This window comes from Pezoporus flaviventris, unplaced genomic scaffold (genome assembly GCF_033815535.1).
Source record: "Pezoporus flaviventris isolate CSIRO_AGI_PZ_B2104156 unplaced genomic scaffold, CSIRO_AGI_Pfla_v1 ptg000021l, whole genome shotgun sequence".
NCBI classification, from domain to species: Eukaryota; Metazoa; Chordata; class Aves; order Psittaciformes; family Psittacidae; genus Pezoporus; species Pezoporus flaviventris.
In genome coordinates, this window is record NW_026892569.1 from 12,588,806 (window position 1) to 12,612,801 (window position 23,996).

The 23,996-nt window shown below is 45.6% G+C and overlaps 1 protein-coding gene across 5 annotated transcripts in view; it reads right to left on the reverse strand.

The window, feature by feature from the left end:
• The window catches only part of GRIP2 (glutamate receptor interacting protein 2), a 240,581-nt gene that overhangs the window by 66,938 nt on the left and 149,647 nt on the right, over nt 1–23,996 (reverse strand). The window contains exon 1 of one of the 5 annotated variants that reach the window (XM_061456091.1): nt 10,878–11,649. The exons of the other annotated variants lie outside the window; for them this stretch is intronic. Within the exon in view, the coding sequence (XP_061312075.1) occupies nt 10,878–10,917 (40 nt within the window). The 5' untranslated portion in view covers nt 10,918–11,649. Of the gene's footprint in view, nt 1–10,877; nt 11,650–23,996 lie in introns of those variants that run through there. 5 annotated transcript variants of the gene reach the window in all.

Consider the following 23,996-nt stretch of genomic DNA (forward strand, 5'->3'; position numbering starts at 1 on the left):
GGGACGTTTGCTGTGCCGGTTCAAGAGGTGGCTGAGATTTATGCAGGTTCCTGCGAGGTGCGAATCAATCTCGGTGCCAGCAGCAATAAGAAAATCCATGCAAACCACAAGAAAACAAAACCAACAAAACAAAAAAAGACCCCAGGCAAATCAGGCAACAGAAGAGGTGTTCTTCAGCACGGTAACATTTAATAAAAGCATGAGCCAGGGATCAAGGGGTGAAGGAAGGAAACAGATTTATACAAACCCTAAAGGATGCCATCAGCACCAGTATAAAAATGTCAAACTATGAAAAGTAGATACCAGAGCTGTCCATGACTTCACTTGCTACTGCTCTGATCTGATCATCTCAACTAGACTATGGCTTCAAAAGGAGCAATGGAAAACCAGAGCTGTCCAGGACAACCCTGGTTAACTGTAGCCTGCAGCTGGACACATACAAGGCTTGGAGGCTTCATTGGTTGCACAGAGAGAATAAACCAGCCTGACCCAGCAGAAAGCAGACACAGAAAGGCCCCAGCTTGCTTTGAAGCAAGGAGGGGACTATATTTCCAACAGCTTCTTCCATCATCCCATGGGCCAGCGCACCAAGGTACCTCCCATGGGATGTTGCAATGGGGCAATCCCCCAACTGGAGCCCCCAGTCCACAATGCAGCCCACAAGGTTGAAGCCCTTTTAGGAGGACTGGAAAGACTGCTGGAAAATAGCACCACATGAGAATACATTCAATGCAGTAGGTTGCAAATCAGGTGCTTTATCCTGCATCTGCACTGCATTCTGATGCAAAGCGCTCTAAAACCAGTGGGAGTTAAGACATAAGGAAGAAGTTCCAGACAGCATTAACTATTTTAGAAGAAAGATTTCTGGCACCCCATTTAGACTTGTTTTCAGCTTATCCACGAAGCTCCACTAAACCTTACTAAGACTTAATTCCCATAAATGTGATTCTCCGCTCAGCGTTCAGCTAAGTAGCAATGTCTCAAGAAAAGTAAATACCAAATGGTGGGAGTTGGATTATTCATTCATGTGGTAAAAGCCATACTCTATGAATACATACAGATGTTCTCGCTTCATGACTGATCTAAACAGATGTAGATTTTAGACTGACACACAAACCATCTATTATGCAATGGCCCGTGTACGTGGCTGGGATGCTTTTATTCTTGGCTGTGCCAGGAGGATTCGCAAGAGCTGTGTGAGAGATGGAATAAGCTTATAGTTAAAAGACTAAAGAAAGTTTAAGCAAGAGCCTTGCTTAAAGTGAAAGGAGGGAGGGAGAAGGAGAGGAATCAAAGAGCCAGGGAATATCAGATTTAGCAGGACAACAAGATGAAATAGGAAAGTTTCAAAGCCCAAAGTTATTTGATGTTGGAACTGGTGCAGTCTGACCCCATCAAAACAGCTGTTAAAAACTTGCCTGAATTGCCCATTAAATCTTGCTTCCAACAAGCCCTGCTCCTGATTTTGCCCTACTTCTTGCTTCCCATCAAGCCTTGCCTTGGCTGCGTGCTCTGCTGACATCCCAACCTCCAAAGAGGCTGGTGCCTAAAGTTCAGCACAGCACCACTACAATGAAAGCAAACATCTGTTAGTATGAAAGATGGGTAAGACCCCGCTCCAGCAGACCACTGGTCCATTAATGCACTCCATGTGCTTGATGTAGCTGCCTTCATGCACACCATTGTACTGGCTTCCAGTTGCTTTACATTGCATGGAAGATGCACAACCAGCACAAGAACTTCCAAAAGGCATGGAAACTCCTGGGAAAAATCAGAACAAATTGCTGCAAGCTGGGCTCTGCCACCCTCTGAAAGGCTCACAAGAGATGCTCGCTCTTGTGAGTACCAGTGAGCAAACACCTTGGGATTTCAGTGTAAACCCTGCTCTGTGCAGAGCTCAAGCCCCACCATTCTGTGGGTTAATTTTCCCTTTGGACTTTTCATATGTTTAAAACCCAAAATCATCCCAGCCAAAGGATTAGCTGGGAGCAGGGTGCCAGCCACAGAAGCAACAGGCTGGGGAACAGGGACACTGGTTACAACAGCACTTGCAATTTGATGAGTGAGAGCCTGAGCTCTCCTGAGCATCACAAAGAGCCAGAGGGACTGGCTCATGGCAGACTCATGGCCAGGACTAGGAAAAAGTCATTTTTGCCTCATTCTAAGGGAATACTTGTTCCACTTCAGAAGAAGGGAAGGGTTGAATAAGGGCATCTGTCCCAAAAAGATGCAGCTGAGAGTTTTACAGCTTAGAGAGGATAGGAAGTAGCAAGGAACTCAGGGAAAACTCAGGTGTCGCTAAAGACTGCAGAGTCTTGGGAAGAGAGGAGATTCGTGTGATAGCCCTTCTTCATTCAGGAACACAGACCATTAAGTGCAATGCCTCATGTTATGCTTCCCAAATACCCACTTAATTTTGATTCAACAAGGCACAGTGCTAATAAAAATTAAAACCAGCAGGTTCTGTGGAGTGTGTAATAGAGGTGTGGAAGAGCAGCGTATGCAGGTATACCTAAAATTAACTATGAATACTAAAACTGGCTACTTCCCAAACCTCCGGAAATCTGGGGAATGCTGCAATCACTGGATGTACGGACTCAACAAGGTGCTGTGCAGCCTCCTGCCCAGCCCTTCACCACACCATGGTCCTCATGGTTAGGGGGGAATATTCTCTTGCATGAGGCATCTCCCATTCCCACCATGCTAACCTCTAGCTGGGAGTCTGGATGTATCCAAGAGCAGATACTGCCAAGTACTTACCTCTTGTCACTGCCTGCCAGAACCAAAGGCAGCTGCCAAGTAAGACATTTCCACCAGTTCTGCACAAGTACGAATGTCTACGGGTTTATACTGGTGCAAGAGAGCTGAGTGTGTGCACCGGGAGACAGAAGAGAAGGGAGCAGCTCCATGAATGTTAGATACAGAAGATCCATTTAATGATTAAACACACATGATTGTTTGCTTATAAAACGCAGTGTCACATAAATCTGCTAGGAGCTAATTGCCTATTACAGCCCATAGTACTGCTCAAGTCAGCTGCTGAATGATAAAGGGACTTTGAGAAAGGAGAGAAAGGAGTTCCGCTTGCTTGCTTCCACTGCAGCCTCCAAAACATTTTATTTCCCAGTTCCTGCAAGGTGAATGCTTATTCGCCCTTTAAGCGATGGGGGGAACTCACTTGAGTGGGAAGATAGGGGGTAACTGAAACACAAGGGGAAAGGGGAGTTACTGTGATTCTAAGTTATTATTATTAATAACAAATTTCTCTGTTGTCTCGTGCCTCTTGCTCAGCTTTACAAATCACAGCAACTCTCTGGAGTGGGTGACATTCGCCACCACCCGAACAGATCCAGCTCTATATGTACCTGAGCATCTTCCCACTGATTTCCTCACATACACACACACTCGATGGCTTCGTTGTACACTGCAGAGGAGTCAGCTGAGAATGAAACTGCAGAGAATCTGCCTGGAGACATCATGTGTTGTCCCCCTCTGTGCCTGGGGGCTGTTGGGCTGCAGGTTCCAGGCACTCTTGCATGAGCAACAGAGCGCAACGTTTCAAGTCAGGAAGGAACACAATCTGTTTACACAGTTGGTTATATGGGAAACGCAGTACATTATTGAAAAGAAAGGGGGAACCTTTACCAGAACATGTACATTCATCTTATGCCAAAAGTTTAACCCTACCCAAACAGCACTGCATTCCACAAAGAAATTACCCTCTATAAATCACCAGGGCAGGCAGGAGCAGGCCATGTCCCCCACATTTCAGGCTGAACCATTCACTACAATAAAGAACATATATGATCAGCTATTGTGCTGACAGCAGGAAAGGAGGGGATCTCCACTGAGACCTCATAGAGAAGCAGGTTCATTACTGGGACAACTCCACCGAGGCTGGTGGTGCAACAGTAGGGACCTGTTAAAGGTTTGACTCAGAGCTTCATCATTTGTACGGTCATGCACATGGTTGCTCAAAGACAGAGAAGCAGATCCTTGAATTAGCTCGGCTATTTGGCTGGGGCAAGCAGCTGACTGGAGCTGGGCCATCCCACCATTGCTATAGTGAGAGCTCCTTCAGGGCAGGGGATGAGTGTGCTGGACCTGTGCGCTCCCTGGGCACCCAGAGAGCTCGAAGGATGGAGCAGAAGCTGGAAGAGAAGAGTCATTTGGGATATCAAGCAAGTCAGTTAGCTTAATGGCTGTAAATAACTTGGCATACAACATCCAAACCAGCAGCAGACACCCCATCGGGGATCTACCTCCCTCCTTTGGGAAAGAGAAGGATGCAATGAAGCAGAAAGATGCAGCGAATCCCATTTTCATCCATACGCCAGGGCAGCAGGGAGCCTGATCTTGCTCTCACCAGCACAAGTTCCTGCCTCCCAGGACAAAAGCATATTTATTCTCTTTGTAACCGCTCCACAGCCCTTCTCGCCAACACTGCTCTCCCCAGACCTGAGCCAGCTCCTAACTTACAGCTTCATTAAGATATACCACACAAGTATTAATTATACACTGAGATTGGAAGCCAGAGTACTGCTGGGAAGAAAACCACAACTCCTTCCACCTCTCTAACATGATTTCATGAACCTGAACAGTAAGAAACAGATCAGCTGTGAGGCATGATTAAGCGAGATCATCTCTTCATATCTCAGCTATACTAAATAATTTACAAGGCCATTTTGGGACTGACATGCAAAGCAGTTTAACAATGATTTAACAGGAGAGTATGGTATTCCATCCTTTCATGGTTTCCAGGTGTTGGGACCAATTTATTTCACAGCATTTTTCATTTCTAGGCCTTTTCTTTTTCCCTCCTCGCCACCTGCAGCTGCCAACTATGCTGGCATCTACAGCAGCTAGGAAACGAATTTCCCTGTGAAGCAAATACTTCCAGGATGACTTGAATGAAGGCAGAGCTCATAATTGCACATTAGTGAAAACACTTCTGAGGAAAAAACTGGCGAGATATTTTTACCCACATCTCCAGTTGAAAATTGCTCAGAAAGATGCTTTTGAAAAGCCATCGCCTCCAAGCGTGCAATTATCAGATCCTTGAACAAAAACACATGGTCAAAGGGAAAAAGAAAAAACACTTCCATTGAAATAAACTCGGGGATTGCAATTGTTGCGAATGGAAGGAGAGAAATTTCTTCATCCCCTGTGATTTTGCACGTCTCGAGTTGCCAGACTGATTTGTAAGCGCACAGATTCATAAATCTGGCAGCTGAGAATATCAAGCTTGGTTGGTGCTTTTTTGTTATGAACAGAATAATAATAGTACTTAAAAAAACCCAAAGTCAGAAGCAGCCTGGCAGTCAGGCTGTCACCAACCCAGGATTCCTTAACTCCCACGTAAGCACGCTTGTCTTGAAACAGCATTCTGCCATCTTGAATAGACAGCCATACAATGACCTGGGGGTCCTATCAAGGCTTAAGACCATGCCTACCCTGATGGGATTACTCACATGCTAAAAATTAGGCAGTAGCTGAACTGACAGCTGAAAAGAGCTTTAAACGCGCTTATGCCTGGTAGCGTTTAATTGATGGATGTTGCTAAATATTTATTTTTGCTCTACTTTCTCGCCTGCAGTTCTGTGCCAATACCTCTTTCTGATTATTATTACCTGTTAGCTTTAATTGCTTCTTTTGTTTGAAACACCTACGCATGCCTAAAGACAAAAGCACAGGCACCCTTTCCCTCCAAGCTGCACATGCCATATTCTGACCTTCTGCGTAGGATTTATATCCTTGAGTTAAGCAGATAATATCACAAGCAATAAACTTTGGCATCCATGTACAAATATCAATTCTAACACTCCATTTTCCAAATAAATTAAATCCTACATGCCCTAACATACGCAAACGCTTTGGCAGAAAGGTTATCCTTGGCTTATAGAGATTAACCAAACAGAACATTATAAAGAATAACAAACCTGGACATAAAACCAAAAGCAAAACTCAACACACCCCATGAAACTCAGTCCCCTGCTATGGGTCACTCAGAGAGCACCTCTTCCAGCAGCAAAGAGGTTTTCTTAAGAAGGTTGGCAGGAAGGTTAGTGTCTGGGCTGGAAACTGAACTCCAACAGTGTTGGAGAGAAGACCTAAAGAGCAGTTGTTCATTTGACACTATAGACTGACATCCTTACTAAACCTACCTGATTTGCATCAAAGAACAGCCTCCTACTAACAAATGTGCACTAATGAGACATGCATGAGCACAACCTTTAAGAGGAAAATCTCTGTAACCTCCATACAGGAGGGGAAAATTGAATAAAAAGATAATTCATTCCTGAAGGCCAAAAAAAACTGGGAAATTGCTTGAGTATTTTTTCTTCTATGAAAAGGAATTTTGGTGGAATGGGTCATCTCTAGAAAAGAGCAAGAACTCCTTTATACTAATACAGAATCACAGAATCATAGAATAGTTAGGGTTGGAAAGGACCTTAAGATCATCCAGTTCCAACAAAACTTGAGAGACCTGGCCACCAAAGTCCTGAAGCCATCAGCAGGTATCCTTAAGACCTTATGAAGGACAGGTAAGAAGTCACAGCACCGTCGGAGAGCAAAATGCCATGTTCAACCTGAAACAAACCAAACCAGGGTGAAGGCGAGAGTATGAGAAATCCATCACCTTCTCTTTCAGTTCCTGGAACTGGCCATCTGTGTGTGGAAGCTGCTAAAAGAAGACAAGGATGACTGAAAGCAAATCTGGATCTCCCACAGATAAGTCATGCCCACTCAATTCCTATGACAGAGCAACATTTGTGGATAGACAGAAAATGCAAGTTGCTATATCTCAGTTTTAGAAACGCTTCTGCCACCCTTTCACGTGCTATTTTTACAAGTATGTTTGGGAAGCAGGAGATAGATGATTACGAAGTGTTTGCAAAACTGATTGGAAAACCACACACTGAGAAAACTCATCAGTTGTTCACAATCAGAAGGGACGGATGTATTAATCCAAGTGCTGTATGGGCCCATCCCCAGCCTGCTAAGACTCCAGGTTTTCATCAAATGACCCGGATGCTTGCAGAGAGATTGTTCCTATTAAGTTTGCTGACAGCCACCAGCTATGAGGGGCTGGAAAGAGGCTGGGAAGTGAATTTTGAATCCAGAATGATTCAGACATGTTGCAAAACCAAATATACAATTCAGTAGAGGTGCATACGAGCTACCAGACCTGGGAAGGAGCAATCAAATGAATAAAGGATGGGGAAGAAACTAACTGACAGCTGAAGAAGGACTCTTCAGATATCGTGGACTGCAAACCAAATGTAATTCCATAATGCCATGTCAGCTGCAACAAAAACTAACACCCTTTTACATAGAAGGGTGGTTATAGTCAGCAACAGCTGTGAAATCATCCTTTTGTTTTACACAACATTGATAGAAGCCTCAGCTTGAATGCAGTGCCCAGGTCTGGGTACCACAGTTTAAGCAGGATGTGATATAGCTAGAGTTCATTCAGATTAAATCAGTGCAGCCTGGTCAGATATCTGGAAGATCACAACTTCTGGGACTGGGGGGAGAAATGAGCTGCCTATGATAAAGAGGAAAGAAAGTGTTATTGCTCTCGTCAGACATCCAGAAGAGTGATGCACAGAGGGAAGAAGTACTCTATCATCTGTGCTAGGACAGGAAGCGATGGCATCAAAAATGCAGATGCAGGAAGCTTTTCCTTAAGTCTAGTGAATGAATTTGAGCTAATGTGGTGTTTGCAGCATGGGTATATTCAAACGCAAGGTGGACAGAGAGTAACAAAACTACGGCCAATGCTAGCTCAGGCCCAGACAAACTCTCTCTGCCCAGTTTTGGCTTAAGGAAATGAAGATCACTGTGATTCAGCTCCAGACCCAGGGATGTCTTTCTTGATACGCACACCCCAGTTTCTTTTTCTTTTAATCTTCCATTTTGCTGCATCTGAGGCAAAGCTGACAAGTGATGCAAGCAGCTTGACGAGCAGGACTTATATTAAAGAGTACTATTGTGATAAATTCTTCAATAAGAAAGATAAAATCTTTCTTCCTAGGAGATTTATCTATGAAGATTTCCTCCTGTCTAATTCTAGCTCCTCGCATTAGTTTTCCATCCCTTTCAGACATTTTTTCCTCTATTTCTCCTGTCTCTTTGACAAGTGGGAAGGTCTGGGGCTGTAGCAGAGAACAGGACAGAACAGGGGAGCTGATTCCCTGGAAACCAGCAAGCAGGAAGGGGCAAAGATCTATTAATAAGGCTCTTTTCCTGGTCATTCCCACCCTGCAAATAAAGGGTACAGCTTTGCTGGAAAAAAACAACAAACCTGAACAGAAAAGCACCAAATGTCCTCATCTTCCTTTAGTCTTCCTTTGCCTTCTATACAAACCATATGTTAAAAAATAAAGAAGAATGAAGTCACCTATATGCATATATCTGAAATACAAAGGGACTTCTGAAGCGGTCTCTGCTGTAGGCAATCAACCATTTAACTCAGGCTGGTATGTGATGGGACCCTCAGCTGGTCACCTAGAGCAGCATGAAGGAGATCCCATGTGCTCTGTCGTTCTGCCCACTCCTGCAGTAAGGACTGACTGAACATGAGGTTTGCTACAGCAAAACAGAGGGAATCTTCCTGGGCTTCAGAAAGGCCATAAAGCACTTTAGGAAGTCTTCTATTGCAAGATGAAAGGTCTCTTTTGGAAACACACTGGTATCATTGTGATACACACAAGCTTACTCTGATCAGAAAGCAAACGATTCCATCACCTTCCCCAAAGCATCACTGCTAGCTTGCATTTTCTGGTCCTTCTGTTCTGAATGACGAAACAAAAGCTCAGTATTATTAAAATGTCTCATCAGAAAACTTTTAAGACTGGCTGGAGGAGAGAAATCACCAAAACCCTAATGGTGGTGCACTTCTGAAACACTTGGATCCTCTTAGAAACAATCCATGTGGTTTCTGGTTTTCCTATCACGTTTAAAATGCTAAAATGAGTGATACGGTAACAAGTCACTTTATTGCTTCCATCTTGGGTGGTTTCCAGATGAGATGAGTCTCATGAAAAAGCAGGTTATCAGGAGAAAAAACACATTAAGAACCCAGCCATGTGACTAAAAGAGAGCTCCCTTACACGCCAGCAAAGCCAAACCCAATGCACTGTAATCATCCCTCCTCAAAGCTTTATATCTGTGCACTAAACTAAGAAGGGATGGCAGACATGAAACAAGATGGTTGTCCACCCCTCTCTGTGTCTTTGCTGGTACTAAGGATGGTCTCATCTGCAGGCTACTGAAGAAAACAGCACCATGTGATGAAAGCATGGCCTTGGTCCTCAGGAGCCCCACCAGCACAAGCTGTAAGGGTCTGATACCAGCACGAAGGTTTCCTTACCAGCTCAGTGACGGCACCATTCCCTTGTATATGCCAGAGCCATGCACAATATTGACCCAAGGTTCTCCAAGAATGGCTGGGGCTGAGAGCAGGAATATTCCTCATTCAAATACCCAAAACCCTGACACCACCACCATTCGCAGCAACACAGTGATCGTTGAGAACCGCATGTGTGAAGCGCCAGATGATGTGTCAGAGAAAACTGGATGAATGATCCTGGTGGCCTCCAGGAGACTCCTCCAGCACAGTCAGTGTCAACCACCTCTGAGGTAGGGCCCCAGCTTATGGCTCAGCCCCAGGAGCGATGCGAGCTCCTGCCAAGTTGTCTTTTGATCTTTTCATGGAGCGGCTGCATTCCTGCCCTGTTAAATCACGCACCCATACTCCCTCTGCCTACCAGAACTCATCGCCACGTCTCAGCCAGCCTAAAATAAGCCCCATCACTCCTTGCTGTGCTGCTATAGTGAGCGGATGTTGCATCTAGTCACCATTTGTGGTAGCAGGCAACCAGTTCAGTTATGTTCATGCTTTAGGACATCTTGAGGCCAAGGAGAGGACAAAGTCAGTCCCACTACATCACTTCAGGCAATGTAAAATGATTCACAAACCATAAATTACCTCTGCAATTCCAACTCCCATGTCTTTGCTTTCAGAAGGAAAATGCTTGCATCAGAGCAAGCTCCATGCAGTATATTTAGCTGCAACAAGCAGAGAGCTACAGCATACAACAAACTACCTGAATACTGCACCCCATTTGAAGTACCAGAGCCTGTCCATCCTGGAAAGACGAGGGTCTGGATTTGGTGACTGTGCCCTTCATAAAGGTGCCCTTCTACACTCATCTAACACACCCACCCTCCTGCAGAAGTGAAATAGAATTCTTTATACCCCATGGCAGTAGTGAATTGCTCACCTCAGGTTTCTAAAACAGGGGTCAGCAGCTCACTGAAGTGACAGATTTCTAGCAGGAGCTGAAATATTTATTAGGCAAGGTAATAGTAGATTACAGCAGAGGTGGAGGTGATGGCAGCAATCCCATCATGTTCAGCAGAATCCTTTACCCACATTTCCCCCCCATTCAGTCCTCTGCTCACCATCCTGAATGCCCAGCCCATTTATTTACACACCGATCTTGAAAATTAAAGAACTACACTTAGAGTTGGGGGGGGGGGGTCCTTTTAAATAAAGCAAAACCGACTATAAAGGCTCCCAGATATCATGGGTGCCTTCAGAATAGCCCCTATGTCAAGCAGTCTTCCAGCTGGAGAAGGAGGGAAGCACCCCAAAGGGGACTCTCCAGTGGTCACAGGGAGAAATTCTTTCCGGAGAAGCAGAGATATATTTCATAAATCAAAGCTATTAAGTCACAGTTTGGATTTGTAAAACCCCTTTCAGTGCAGCCCATGAAATAGTTAATGACAGTGGTTAAAGGAAATAGAATAAACCCCCAAAAGTAAACTACTGGAGGAGGGAGGGGGGGAATACAGACAGGCTCACTCACCAAAGTCTGACTGCAAATCCTTTTTCAGTCCACAAAGCATGTCTGCTGTTATCTATCAAATCATTCAGTTAATTGCACCAGCCGCTCCTTTCCCTCTCCCTGCCTGCACTGGAATCACTTCCCGGCCAGCTCAGGCTCACTTTCAAGGCTGCCTCCCCCAGCCGAGCAGAGCTGCAGCGTACACGCTGCTCCTCGGGAAAACAGGGAAGGAATCGTCCTGGGCACTCCAGGCTGGGAGGACTCAGAAATGAAGCAATCCTTTAGGAAGAAGTGTCTTTACATGGCTGTTTAACGTGTGATCTGCCAGTCCGGGATAGAAATAGGAAAACGAAGGGTATAGGGTCCCAAAAATCCCGTGCTAGTTCTGCCGGCTCGGCTGGCCATCAGGCATGGCAACGGGAAAGTTGGAAGCGCGGTGATTAAAGGGAACAGCTGGTTGAAGGGGACGCAGCCACTGAACCCTGATTCGCCGGCAGATGCAGCAAATGTCGAGCGTGCGCTTCATTCCCAGCGGTATTCCACCTCGCGCCCCGCCGGTCAAGAGCGGACATCATCCCATTGAGATGTGCTGGCCCTTTGCTGCCCGAGACCTTCCGGGGGTCTCATGGGGGCTTCAGGCAGGGAAAAACATCAAGCTGAATAAGGAGGAGAAATAAAGGAAGGGTCCCGCTGCCTCTGTGCAGTGCTCGGAGCCAGCAGCAGAAGTTGGCTGGCAGCAAACCTCAAGTTGCAGCAGCAGCGGGGTTGAATGCAAGAAGAGGCTGGGACTGCAGTATTGCCTGACACACTTTCCTCTTCCCCCACCCCCTCTTGGCAAGTGCTTGCAGAGCCTCCAGCACCTTGCAAGGCAATGTCAAGCTGCTGTCAAAGCATTACACTGCCTCCTAAACACACACGCAGTGCTAGTAAAGGGAGTATGAAGCTGCAGTCTTATGTCCTGCCTACAGTGTTTTCTGTAAGCTCAGGTTAACCCTTTCTTAGGAAGGGCAGAGAAACCAGCACTGCCAAAACACAGGCAGGTCCTGGGCTAGGATGTGGATGAGCAACAGACTTCAGCAAGGGGAGGCTTTGGGGCAATGCTGGTCATGGGGAGTCCGGCCCTCCAGGACACGATGCTTCATGGCTTGCCCGAAACTGCTGGTCCTGCAGATATGGTTTTTGACCAGAAATAAATTGTAATAATAATAAACTAGTGTCTGCTTCCTTTGCTATTAAAATGAGAACCAAATTAACTTGTGTTGGAGATGCAGAGCGTGCAGGTAATGCTACTGTCCCAGGCATGGGAGGCAGCGAGGGTGTGCACAGGGCTTGCATTCCACCTGCAGCAGAACACAGGTCTCCGTTTCGATCAAGCTGTAAGACAAACTCTCTTGGTACCAACCAGCCCACAGCTTACAACCTAAAAGTAGTTTTCTCCATAGTTGCTCTATTACCTCAGGAACTGGTATCACCTGGATTATATGGCTGCCCCATCCCTGGCAGTGTTCAAGGCCAGGTTGGATGGGGCTTGGAGCAAGCTGCTCCAGTGGAAGGTGTCCCTGCACGTGGCAGGGGTTGAACTGGATGAGCTTTAAGGTCCCTTCCAACACAAACCAGTCTGGAATTCTATGATTATACCCTCTAACAGTGAAGAGAGAGCAAGACAAGCATGTGTCAAGGCACAAAAGCCCTTCTGTGTGAGGGTCCAGTTACGTTTGAAACTTCTACTAGATTTGATTGAAAGTGGCCAAGAGGTTACAAATTCAGAAGGAAGCTCACAGAGAAGCTGCAAGGTGATGTCTTGTTTCCTTAGGAAACAAATCAGGATAAATCAAAGGGGCCTGAACACATTCAGATGTGCCAGCAGGAAATTTTGCAGACCTAGGGACCCTAACTCTGTGTGATCCGTGTGGAGGAGGAGAACTGAGATTTGCTCTAATGCCAGAGCTCTTCCTTGGATTGAAATGCAGCAACATCTCTATTTTGTTTCAAACTCAGCTGTTGCATGCACAGACAACTAATACAAAAGCAGTAAAATTACTAAGTAAAAAAACCTACTTACAAAGAGATATTTTGGTCCATAATTTGTTTTTAAGAACTTGCTCAGTCTGACAATAGACTTAATTAGTAATTGAGCCAAAATTTATAATTGGAAAACTTTTCACACAGCTATTAATGCTTTTGCTGCAGAGAAATCTCATCTTAAAGGAAAAAGCACAAATACAACAATAAGTTGCTAATTTGGGAAGAGCCCATTGCTTTGGATGCCACGAAATGGATGTCTTCAGTATGATGCTTTAAAGAAAAGCTAAACCCGATTGTTCCTGTTTATGCCACCATAGAATTCTTCCCAGAATATTTGTTGCATTAAGAAAGGGTATGAGAGGGCAGGTCTACTACATAGTTGAAGCTGCTTGGTTTTGTGGGTGAGAACTGGATGGAGCTGCCCCATTCCTCTGCTGCCAGTAGAGAAATGAAAGACATCTTGGCATTTCAAACCCCGAATTCCTTGTGGCATTCACTGAGCTGGCTGGCAAGAGACCAACACACCAGGAGCCTGGAGAGGATGTTTACTCTATGGTTTCTGGCCAAAAGCAATAAAGGCAACACTTTCTTCATGTTTCAGGTGGCACTATACTACAACCGGTTGAAGCGAACAGCCTGAGTTTCTAATGGGGAAGGAATAGGGTCCACACCATACACACCAACAAAATTAGGCAGCCCCAAAAGATATGTTATGACGTTAAAATCTACAGGTGTCAAAAGAGTGGGCGGCATCAACCTCAACTTGAACAAACTCAAGGAGTGGTATGTAGAGCTTTGATTTTTCATGAACACGCTGTACTTCCTTCTGTACCTCTTGACATAAGCTTAATGCTTGCCTGTTCAGAACTAGCAGCTCCCCAAAAATGTTCTGGCAATGTTAACTACACACAAGTCTCACCTAAGAATACCTGGTTTTTACCCACACACTGTGCCCATTGGAAAAAGAAGGGGCACATGAGGGGATGGGGGAATGTTTAGAAAATCTTTCCACAGGAAAAAAGGGAAAAAAAACTCAGTTCAGCTTTCTTGGGATATCCTGATCTCCTATTACCACCCTACGGGGAAAGAGAGTGTAGGGAACCCTTTTTCTTGGACCCTCCTTCATTATAAAATACTGACCAGAATGACAGCATGGGCTTAGGACAGTCCATGGCTAGAACAGCTTCTGGGTTGTCCCTGCTGGAAACACCCATCCTGAAAGCTCTTGGCTTTCACCCACTCAACTAAAGAGGTGCTACCAGTCAATAGGCCACCAGTCAGGAGAAAAGGGTATTTACTCTTCTCAGGATCAGGCTGACCTTTAAGCAAAATTGGTTTGTTACAAGTAAAGAGAAGCACACAAGCACACATGTACGAGTGCTTGGTTTATCCTTCCTTGTACGCTGTCTTGCTTTTGAACTTCATAGATCTTTCCCTATAGCCAACTTACAAACCCTCCCAGAACAGTGGGAACGAAGCTGCAGACCTTACCCGGCTTTAATTAGTTGGGATGACATTTACAGGATACACTTTTATGCAGACAAGATGGGGACGACAACAGAGGGAAGACCACGGGCTCTTCAGAATATCAACGATTTAGTCCACTGCTTGACGGGTTTTTGTTCCTGCAATTTAAACCATTACTTATTTAACCACATCCAAAAGCATCCTTGTCAGAAGACACAGGACTCCGAAACACTCCAGCAGGATCCCGAAATGGACCATTTATGCTGAACACGCTCTGAGCCTGGGAGAACATGGAGATCTTACATCACTCCGCATTAGGAAGTCTCAGGAGACTCTCTGAAGGCAGCTGAATGAACGTAACGAACAGTCAGCCACAGGAAAATGGTGAGGAAAAACACCCAACCACACTTACAGTGCACAGAGAAACACCGAGGTTCTAACCGCATGTAAAGTCATATTAATAGCAACAGAAATTGTTGTGGGCTAGGAAGGTGCAGAAGGGACTGACGCAGATGCTTCCTTTTAAATTTAAACCTTAAATTAAGATTTTACATCACCATCTCCTTCTCCCCATCCTATTTCTTCCATTTAAAAATACATACTAGCCCATCAGGGTCTGCCTAGGGCTGGGGACCCGTCTCTCTGCTCATCCACCCTGGCAAGGCTTGTTTCTGGCACAGCAAACCCAGTACTTCTATGTCTTACTGGGAACTCCAACCCATCTCTCTGCACAAAATCAAGAGGCTTGGAGAGCCTACATCCCTCCTTCATTGACTTTTGGTTGCTGGAGACAAGGAGGAGGAGGAGGGACAAGAGGAAAGTCCATCACTCTCATGGTGGAAGAGACTTCACAGCTGATTACCCAGCTATCCGTTGGCTGCATGTTTGCTCCATTTCATCTGCTCCAGTTCTACATAGTTGTGCTTATTTAGAAACCCCAGACAACTGCATGCCAGCCTGAGGGATGCAGCAGGGCCCATCTCTGATCCAAGCAGATGCCCCTTTTCTCCCACACATCCCCCAAATGCCGCTACATATATATAAAGCACTGTTTTAATGATACGTTTTTATGGGAAAGTGGGAATGGACTTTAAAATGAATCTTTAAAGAAAAGGGTATTTAAACAGTTTAATAATGGAGCCAGAGGAAGAAGTCCTTGATTATTCTTTCCTTTAAGTGCAAATTTCATAAGCCAGTCCTAAACATTAACTTATTACACGTAATGAACACTGAAAGATAAATTGACTCATCCAGGAGGCAATTACAGCCCCTGCTGCACACACACACGCAGAGCACCGAGATGGAGAGCACTGCTAGAGGTAATTCCAGGACCCCCATCCATTCCCTCCACCACCGAAGCACAATAAAATGCTCACTATATTTGTCTGGGTAATCAGAGTAGGACACTACAGGGATGGGGATTCCAGTGCGGGTAAGAGAAATGGTGGAAGACAAATAGGCTGCAGCAAAGTACAAGATCCTTTATTCCCCAGCCAGCTCTAATGATACAAAAGAGTGCGTTCAGGGACCTTGTTAGCAGAGGTCATCCCAACAAAAGTGAATCTCAGCTTTCCGAGGATTTTTTTAAGGCAAATGGAGATGAGCTTAACAAGACACAGCAATAAGCAATGCAGCAGGAGGTTAATGATGCATTGGCAACCACCTGCCAATGCCAGGACAAGGTGGGAGTTTATGACCTGGTCCAAAAGGAGCAGAGCTCTGGAAGCTGCATACACAGCATCTGAAAAAGAGCTCATCACTTTCAGCTACATAGTGCCTATTTCTCCCATTCTCTATCTTTGTGGCTGTATTGTACAGAAAAACACTTTTTCTGGGCAAAAGATACACCCCCATTTGACATGCTCTTAATTGGCTTTATTTTCCTCAAATTTTTCATATTAATGTAGCTAGCAGATATAAAACAACTTTGGGACACAAGTAAAATCATCTTGAACATGCACTGAACCAGCTCAAAGAACTACGTGTGAATGGAGGAACCCTGCAGAAACTGAGACCAAGAGCAGCACCACACAACTGAGGGAAACCAAAGTGCCTAAGAGCTCCCATCTTCTCAGCTCCTAGTGATCAATGCAACAGAATGATAGCAAGTTGTTCACAGATAAAAAGCTGGAGGGAAAAATAAGAGTCTAAGTTCTTCAGTGGTGGAACTGGCTCCCAGTTTTAAGGTCATTAAACCACTTCACTTTATACTGAATGTGTGGCAGCTGTACTTGGCACCTCAATATCAGCACCAGTACAGCCCTGGTAGAACCAGTCCATGGCCTCTCCTCTTCAGTAGAAATGCTGTTTCTTCTTTATATTTTATGAATATCACTAAAAATGAAAACAGTGATGGGTCTGCATTAGCACCCATCAGTATCCACCCTCCTTCCCCACTATGGGTAGGCAGTTTAGATGAAACAGTTCCATCGCATAAGACCACGTTAATCTAAAACACAAGAGAGGAAATATATCCTGCTGTGGACATTTGTATAGGACAGAAAATGAGGAGCTGGCACTTCAGCCCTCCAAAGATAGAACAGCAGACTCCAAGTCCAAATGACAACATGGAGATGCCCTGTGGGAGCAGAGGTGTGAATGCATTGATGGGGCTGCAAAGCACATCAGCATCTCTGAACCCCTTACTACATTACACTCAACAAGAGCTCAGGTTTTTCCAGTAGTAGGAACTGAAGATTTGTTCCTCGTGATCCTGAAAGCCCCAGTCCGAAGCAAGTGTCCTAGTAGCAGGGATGTGGCCATGCCTCATCAGACTCCAAGAGAGAGGCAACGCTACAGCTTACGGCAGCCTAAAGGACAAGTCTTAACACTAAGTCAGTATCCAACTCCAGTCATCTCTGTGGAAACAAAAACCTCTGCATCTTCCCCCTTTAACAGATTTATCTTGGCACTGGTCTTTTCGGAGGCAATGCTGCCAACACAGATGGAAAAATAAGCAAGTGGGTCATCAGTCTTAGCAATTGTCACAGAGTTTCTTTTCAATGAGTAGCAGTGTAACAATGCATTAACAATAAATGAAATGCCATGTTAACACTAATTTACATAGTACAGAGCCACAGTGCTTTGTTTCCTCTATTCTCCTTCCAGACTCTCCTGACCTGCATATGAATCGAGATGAAATTTAATTGCTGGGGCATTCAGTAGAACCACTGAATTCCTGCTTAATGAGGCTTCATTTGTACTTCTGCATCAGACACCTTCTCTCCAAGGTGCTGCATTAACTAGTTCAGATGTAAAACATTTTCCAAGGCATATTTTCATATGCATTTCAACAAAGAAATAGCAGGAAAAGTGCTGACTGCAAAAAGACAGTATCAGTAGCTTGATAAAGCCAGTGAGATCCCAAGAGCACCAAGCTGTATTCCTCAAACAAGAAAAGCTTTAATGGCTTTTATATCCACTCTTACACACTACCATGCAGTATCTACACTGCGCAACTCTTCTAGAGGAGACAAGGCAAAGCTAGGTGGGACCTGGCCAACATCCGCATGGGAGACAGCCAAGAACTAGGAGCAATACCAATAGTTTTCATGACTCGGAAAAAGCCCACGTTGCACCCAGGAGTCAGAGCTCTGCATGGTTTTCATTCAGATAGCTCACTGAGCTTGCCTCACTCAGAAGTCCTTGGCTGTGGCCAGAGGGCTAATTGCCATGTCAGGCACCTCAGCCTATATGGCCAAGCAGGTCCTTAAAAGATCAGCCTTTCTCTTTCTTTTGCTTAGATGCAGCCCAGCCACTACCAGCAGCATGGGCACAGCTGTGTTCCAGAGTCACACATAGTGACCAAAGAGCCACAAGACCCCCCTGAAACACAGCTGATCCCATTAACTTGTGGTAGCAGGGGATGCAAGGCTGCGCACATGGTGCAGACAGGGATACCCACTCGAGGGGGGGACACTGCAGTGGCCAGCACTGGATGAGGCCACAAGCTGGCTGTTGGCTCCAGCCTCAGCCTCTCCCCCATGCTGAGTGATGCCAGTGCTGCGCTCGTGCGGTAACTGCAGGGAACATGGGGAGCAATCACAGTAAGCAAGCAGAGATGGCTATCCAGCACGGGGTGAAACCAGGTCAGGCTCCCTTGCTGCCGCAGGAAGGCTCCCGGCTCTACCCAGACACCCTGAGGAGCAATGCAGCTCTTAGAAGTGCTGGAACACGCGGATGCCGTCGGATGGAGCCGCTCAGCCGTGTGTTTTGGGGTGAGGCATTCCCATCTGCCCACTTGGCTCCTGCTCCAGCATGTGAAGTTTTACCTCCCAAGCTGGGCCAAAGCAGAGCCACACACAGCTCCAGGTAAGCCCCAAGTGCTATATACCAGTGATATAGACAGAAGTATTTCGGCTTTAGGGCGTGCGCAGCTCCCCAAGGGACTGCAAATTACTTGTTATTGCAGGCTTGCAAGATGGGATCAGCCTCCCTCCTCCCATCCGGGCTCCCCGGGAACAGTTGCGGCACGTTCACAGCAGTGTGTAAAGGTTTGTCCTTTTACTCATGAGTTACAATAACCCATAAAAGTACAGCTTAGGGCTCATCCCCAACGTGGGTCCAAACGACAACAGTGGATTTGGGCTAGTTGCAACAGGCCAGGAGACGGACCACGAAGTCAGTTTGCCATTTGCATTATAAGGCGAAAGAGTGGGAAACAGGGTATGGTGCAAGGCAGTCCTAATTATCCCAGGGTAGCTAATTACAAAGGATGTAAATTGACAGAAATAAACCCACATGGTCAATAATAGTATACTTTAAAAGCTGGAAATTTTAGCCCATTATCTTTCCAGCTGAAATGCTTTAATTGAAAATGGCTAATCTTCCAGTGGGTTCAGGAAGGGTTTACAAGCTAATTGCTCTCTTTTCTTTAGGATTAGCACTGTTCTGTGAATAGGGGTGGGGGGCAGCAGATGTGCAGCCTTTACTCTCTTTAATTCAAATGCCCCTACGGCCACAAATGCTCCCAACGCTGTGTGGTGGCACAATGGAATCGCTTTCTCTCACACATAGTTGTTGTGAAATCAAATTACAGCTATCTATTAGGAAAGGAACAATAAATCTCCTTCAGCACACATCCCCATCAGGAAAGACATGGCATTAGCCTATAAAAATCCCTGATGGAAGTAAATCTCGCAGGAGAGAGAGCAGCTAACAAATGAATTTACCATTCTCCTTTCGCAACTGGTAGTTGGTGTCATTTGAACATGGGCAGGAAAATCATTACCCCATGGAAGTCAAAGCATGATCCCACAAACTTCAGGGTGGCCAGGACCTGGCTGCTAAGATCTAGGCTGGGGGAAGATTTAAAGGAGCCGGTGGAGAGAACAACTGCCTTCAATGTAAGCAGAGAGAAATGGCTTTTGCTTTGCTAACCACAACAGCAACTATAACCTATCGCTCTTACAAGCCACAGGTAAAGTTAGCTGGTAATCTTGACTACCTGGAGTAGATGGGTTTTGCGTTACATGAGAGAAAGGGGGTTAGCTTGATCGTGTGAACTCTCTGGGAGAGATGCACTTAAGAAGGGAGAGGGGGATCCATAATAGCAAAGGCAGAGTGACTCCTAATTCTCAGAAAGGGGAGGGGAAGAAAAAACGTGTTGAAGTGCATCTGAAAATGAACAAAATCAGGTCATGGCCATTCAGCTCTTGCTGCTGCAGGGCAAGGAGGACTGAGTCCTCCTTAATGTGACATCTGCAGCCCTGCTGCTCAGAAAACCAGGCATCTGGCACCGCCTTGCAAGATCCTACCAGGCCAAAAAGAGTAACACACCCAGGAGCAAAGCATTCTTTCGCATTCCCATTATCAGATTGGGAAATGCCGCACCATTAGGAGCAACAGTGTGCCAAGCCACCCTGCCTAGACTGCAGCACAGAAAGCCAACAGAGCTCCTGCGCCTAGAAGGTATGGGGAGGAGGAGGAAGTATTTAGTGCTTGAATCAATAGGAAGGTAAAGCTAATGTTGTATTTCACAAAGTCAGCAGTGCTGTTCAGAACAAGCCCAGCACCCTTCAGGAAGGCACTAGGGAAGGGATCCATTTCCACCTATATGAGCTGTCTAACATGAGAGCATCACCAGGGCTTTCTCTAGGATGGCCAATGAGAAAGACATCTTGTCCTAGAGAACAGTTCATCTCAAATCCCTTAGATAAAGCTCCTAACTTTAGTAATCTGTAAACTTGAGAGAAGATTCATCTCTTCTGACAGAGCAGCAAATACAGCTCATTAACTGCTTCCCCTAATCCTCCTCCCTCTAAAACCTAAAATTTCCTGCTGAATCACTATGAAAGGGAACACACTAAAACCCAGCAAGGAAGCAGTGCAAACACCACCCATACAAGAGTGTCTCAGTCAAACCCATGGCAGGAGACACAAAAGAACAGGGAACAGGTACTAGACACAGAAACATGAAAAGCTCACCTAGCTGAATTTGTATCAAGTGCAGCTGAATATTACCTTTTCAAACCCATGTCTGGAACAGTCACTGAGCTGCTATCCTAAATCAAGCCTTTCACTAGCTAGAGAAATGGAATATTTAGTGGTCAAATGAAGACGGATTGTTGCCAGTCAAAGCATCCTATTGCATTCAGCAGTGATCTCTATCACACAGAGTATTTACTAAGGGAGAAAACCTTCAGAGCAAGCAGATGACAGACATGCACATCACAGGCATATGACAGCATTAAAATCTAGACGGATGCTGAGATATTAATGGCACGGGTTAGGAGGGGGTATTTTCAAAACTCTATTAACCCAGTGACCCAGTTTACAGCAAAGACACCTCCTCATTTGTACCTTTTGATTACACATGAGAAGAGGCAGCAAGTACACATTCTCTGCTACCTCAGCAGCCATTTGCATGCTGAAGCACAGTAGTTACAGGTGTGATACGGCATTGTAAGTATGAGATTTATCCATTTTTGCCATAATGTTCAGAGCTGTTCCCTCAGTACCTTATTTTCCTGTGCTTTCCTGGACATTGTTCCTGCTACTCAAAGGCAAGGCAAATGCTGCTCAAGTCCACTCTCCAGAGCTACACCTCCTACTCCAAGAGTGTATTCCTGTGCAAGGGCCACTGGGAACAATACTGAAAGACTCATGACTGCAAACCTTATTACTCCACAAAGATGACCACACAGAATCCAGGCCAGAATCAACACTGGATGAATTATTACCAAGAAACCCAAGTTTTGAAGCTGTATACACTTGGCAAAAAAAGATGCATGGATGCCCCCTTTTTTTAAAGGTGAAAAAGGAAAAGCATAGAAAATGATTTTCTGAAAGCTCTAAGAGCTATAAAAACCTACGTTTGCTGTCTCCCACCTTCGTATTAGCTGACATCTCTGACACATAGTAATAACCAGACCTACTGCAAACAGGAACTAACATTAAAGGTTTAAGAGAGCTCCCTAGAAAAAGGTTCTCAGAAACATTCTGTACGGTGACTTATGGAATGGTAATTTAAGAATATTCTCTAAAATATATCGTCCTGTAAAACCCTTTTACTCAACTGTTAATTCGTTGCTAAGAAGCAGCGGAAGGCTTAAATGGATGTAGAGATTTGAGTGAAAGCTATGGGGTTGCTCTCTATAGAGCTGAGAAACGAGGCATGTATGGCTAGGGAGGACAACAGGAATATAGGTCTGGATCAGAAAGCAATGAAGCCTGCAGGTGCTCTGAGCCAACAAACACCTGAGGGACAGATCACCAAGGGAGCGTTAAAGCTTCCTTGCACAATTTCAGGTGCACCCCTGCAATAACCACATGCCAAGCAGATGGTGGCCCAGGCATAACTAACAATTACCTGCACTGCCTGTGATTTTTCCAACGTAATTAAGGACCAGATTCCTTTACGAAGAGCATCTGCCTCAAGTGGACTGAGGTGGTATTTAAGCAATACTTGTACCATTGCAAAGGATGTTTGGGATTTGAATTGCAGCCGCATTAAATGTGCTATTAAATATACAAAGCATCACATAGCCTTAGTTATCTCCAGAATGACACATTCCTGCTGTAAAGGGATTTAGCCAGAGAAGAAAGGTGGCAGAGGAGGAGGGTGCAAACGCTCTGCTCAAATCATCATAGATTCGCAGGGTAGTTTGGGTTGGAAGAGACCTTAAAGCTCCTCTAGTTCTAATCCCCCCTCTTCCACTAGAGCAGCTTGCTCCAAGCCCTGTCCAACCTGGCCTTCAACACTGCCAAGGATAGGGCAGCCACAGCTTCTCCTGTTCCAGCGTCACATCACAAGTCATGTGTGTAGACATCACACCAGTCCTCTCCCATCTTCTCTGGTGAAAGCCTCCAACCAGCCTCCTCTGGAAGCACTGTCCCTATGGACAAGCACAAAAATACCCCCCTGACTTGGGAAACATCCGACAACGTGTTTACTGGGATCATGTGGGGTGAAGGGCTGGGAAGGTGGATGGCCGTGGCTATGCCTGCCCTGTGCTGTTAAAAAGGGAGATGGGCACACTCACACCAGCAGCCCCTATTTCTGCTCATCCCCCCAGGGCCGCACAGCTTGGCCTCTTGGCTGGATTTGCCTCTCTGCAGGGGGCAATCTGCACCAGCCTCCCTTGCTCTAAGAAGATAATATTTGGCAGGATTTGATGGTTGAGCATAATTCCAGATGAAACAGGCCAGATTGGAGGATTTCTGCATAATTAGGAGTATAATACTGTATTTGAGAGCCTCCTAAATACCCACAGTTAACAGAGGGCAGCATGCTCGGCAGAAGCCCATCTCATCACAAGGGACTAAAGCTGGCACTAAGCGGATGCAGATCTTCATTTTCTTTAATACCTCAGCAGCCCCAAAGCAGCAGCAGACAAAAGTGCTGCCCCAAATGAGCCAAGTCCACAGCAGACCTCAACCAGATGCCCCAGCTCGGAGGCACCTGATGTTCCCAGAGCAGCAGAGCGGCTGTGCAGGTACCCAGGCTCTGAGGGAGTTTCTACAGCAACAGGGTGCAAAGAGCATGTAGGTGTTTACATAGTGCAGCTGATTTACACCAGTGTGTTCATCATCGTGGCAGAAGAAAAAGCCTCTTCGTGCCCACAAGTTTTCAAGTCCCAGATTTTGGGTTCATGGGTCACTTTGCTGTTATCTCTGCCATGGAGCAATGCGGATGCTTTTTTTACACTCCAGCTGTTAAAGGTCTAAATTTCCAAGGTCTCAGAAAGACCTAGTCCTGACAGTATTGCAAGACACACTCTTCTCCCCAAGCAGCAGAGGAAAGTATAGTGATACAGGGTAGTAACACTTCTTATTGCAGTGGAGAAGAACAGGACAGTTGTACACACACATTTGATAAATACACATCCAGATTCTGTGCCAGGCTGCACCATCAGCTCCTCCTGCACAGGTACCGTGGTGCCAGGGGAGATGCAGGGTAACAGATGTCTCCACTGAGACCAGCACCATCCCAAGCAGCAGCTGTAAGCCAGGAGATCACAGATTTCAGGCTGGTGGGGACCTTTCCAAGTGTTTTCTTGCCAAGCAGCAGACCCCTGTCTGTGCTAAGATCATCCTCACTCCACTGTAAAGATACAATTTCTTTCCTTAGTGGAAACCCCAGGACAGACTTGCCAGCTCTGCATCCTCAACAGGCCAATCTCAATGCTCACAGGTGAGACCTTCTTG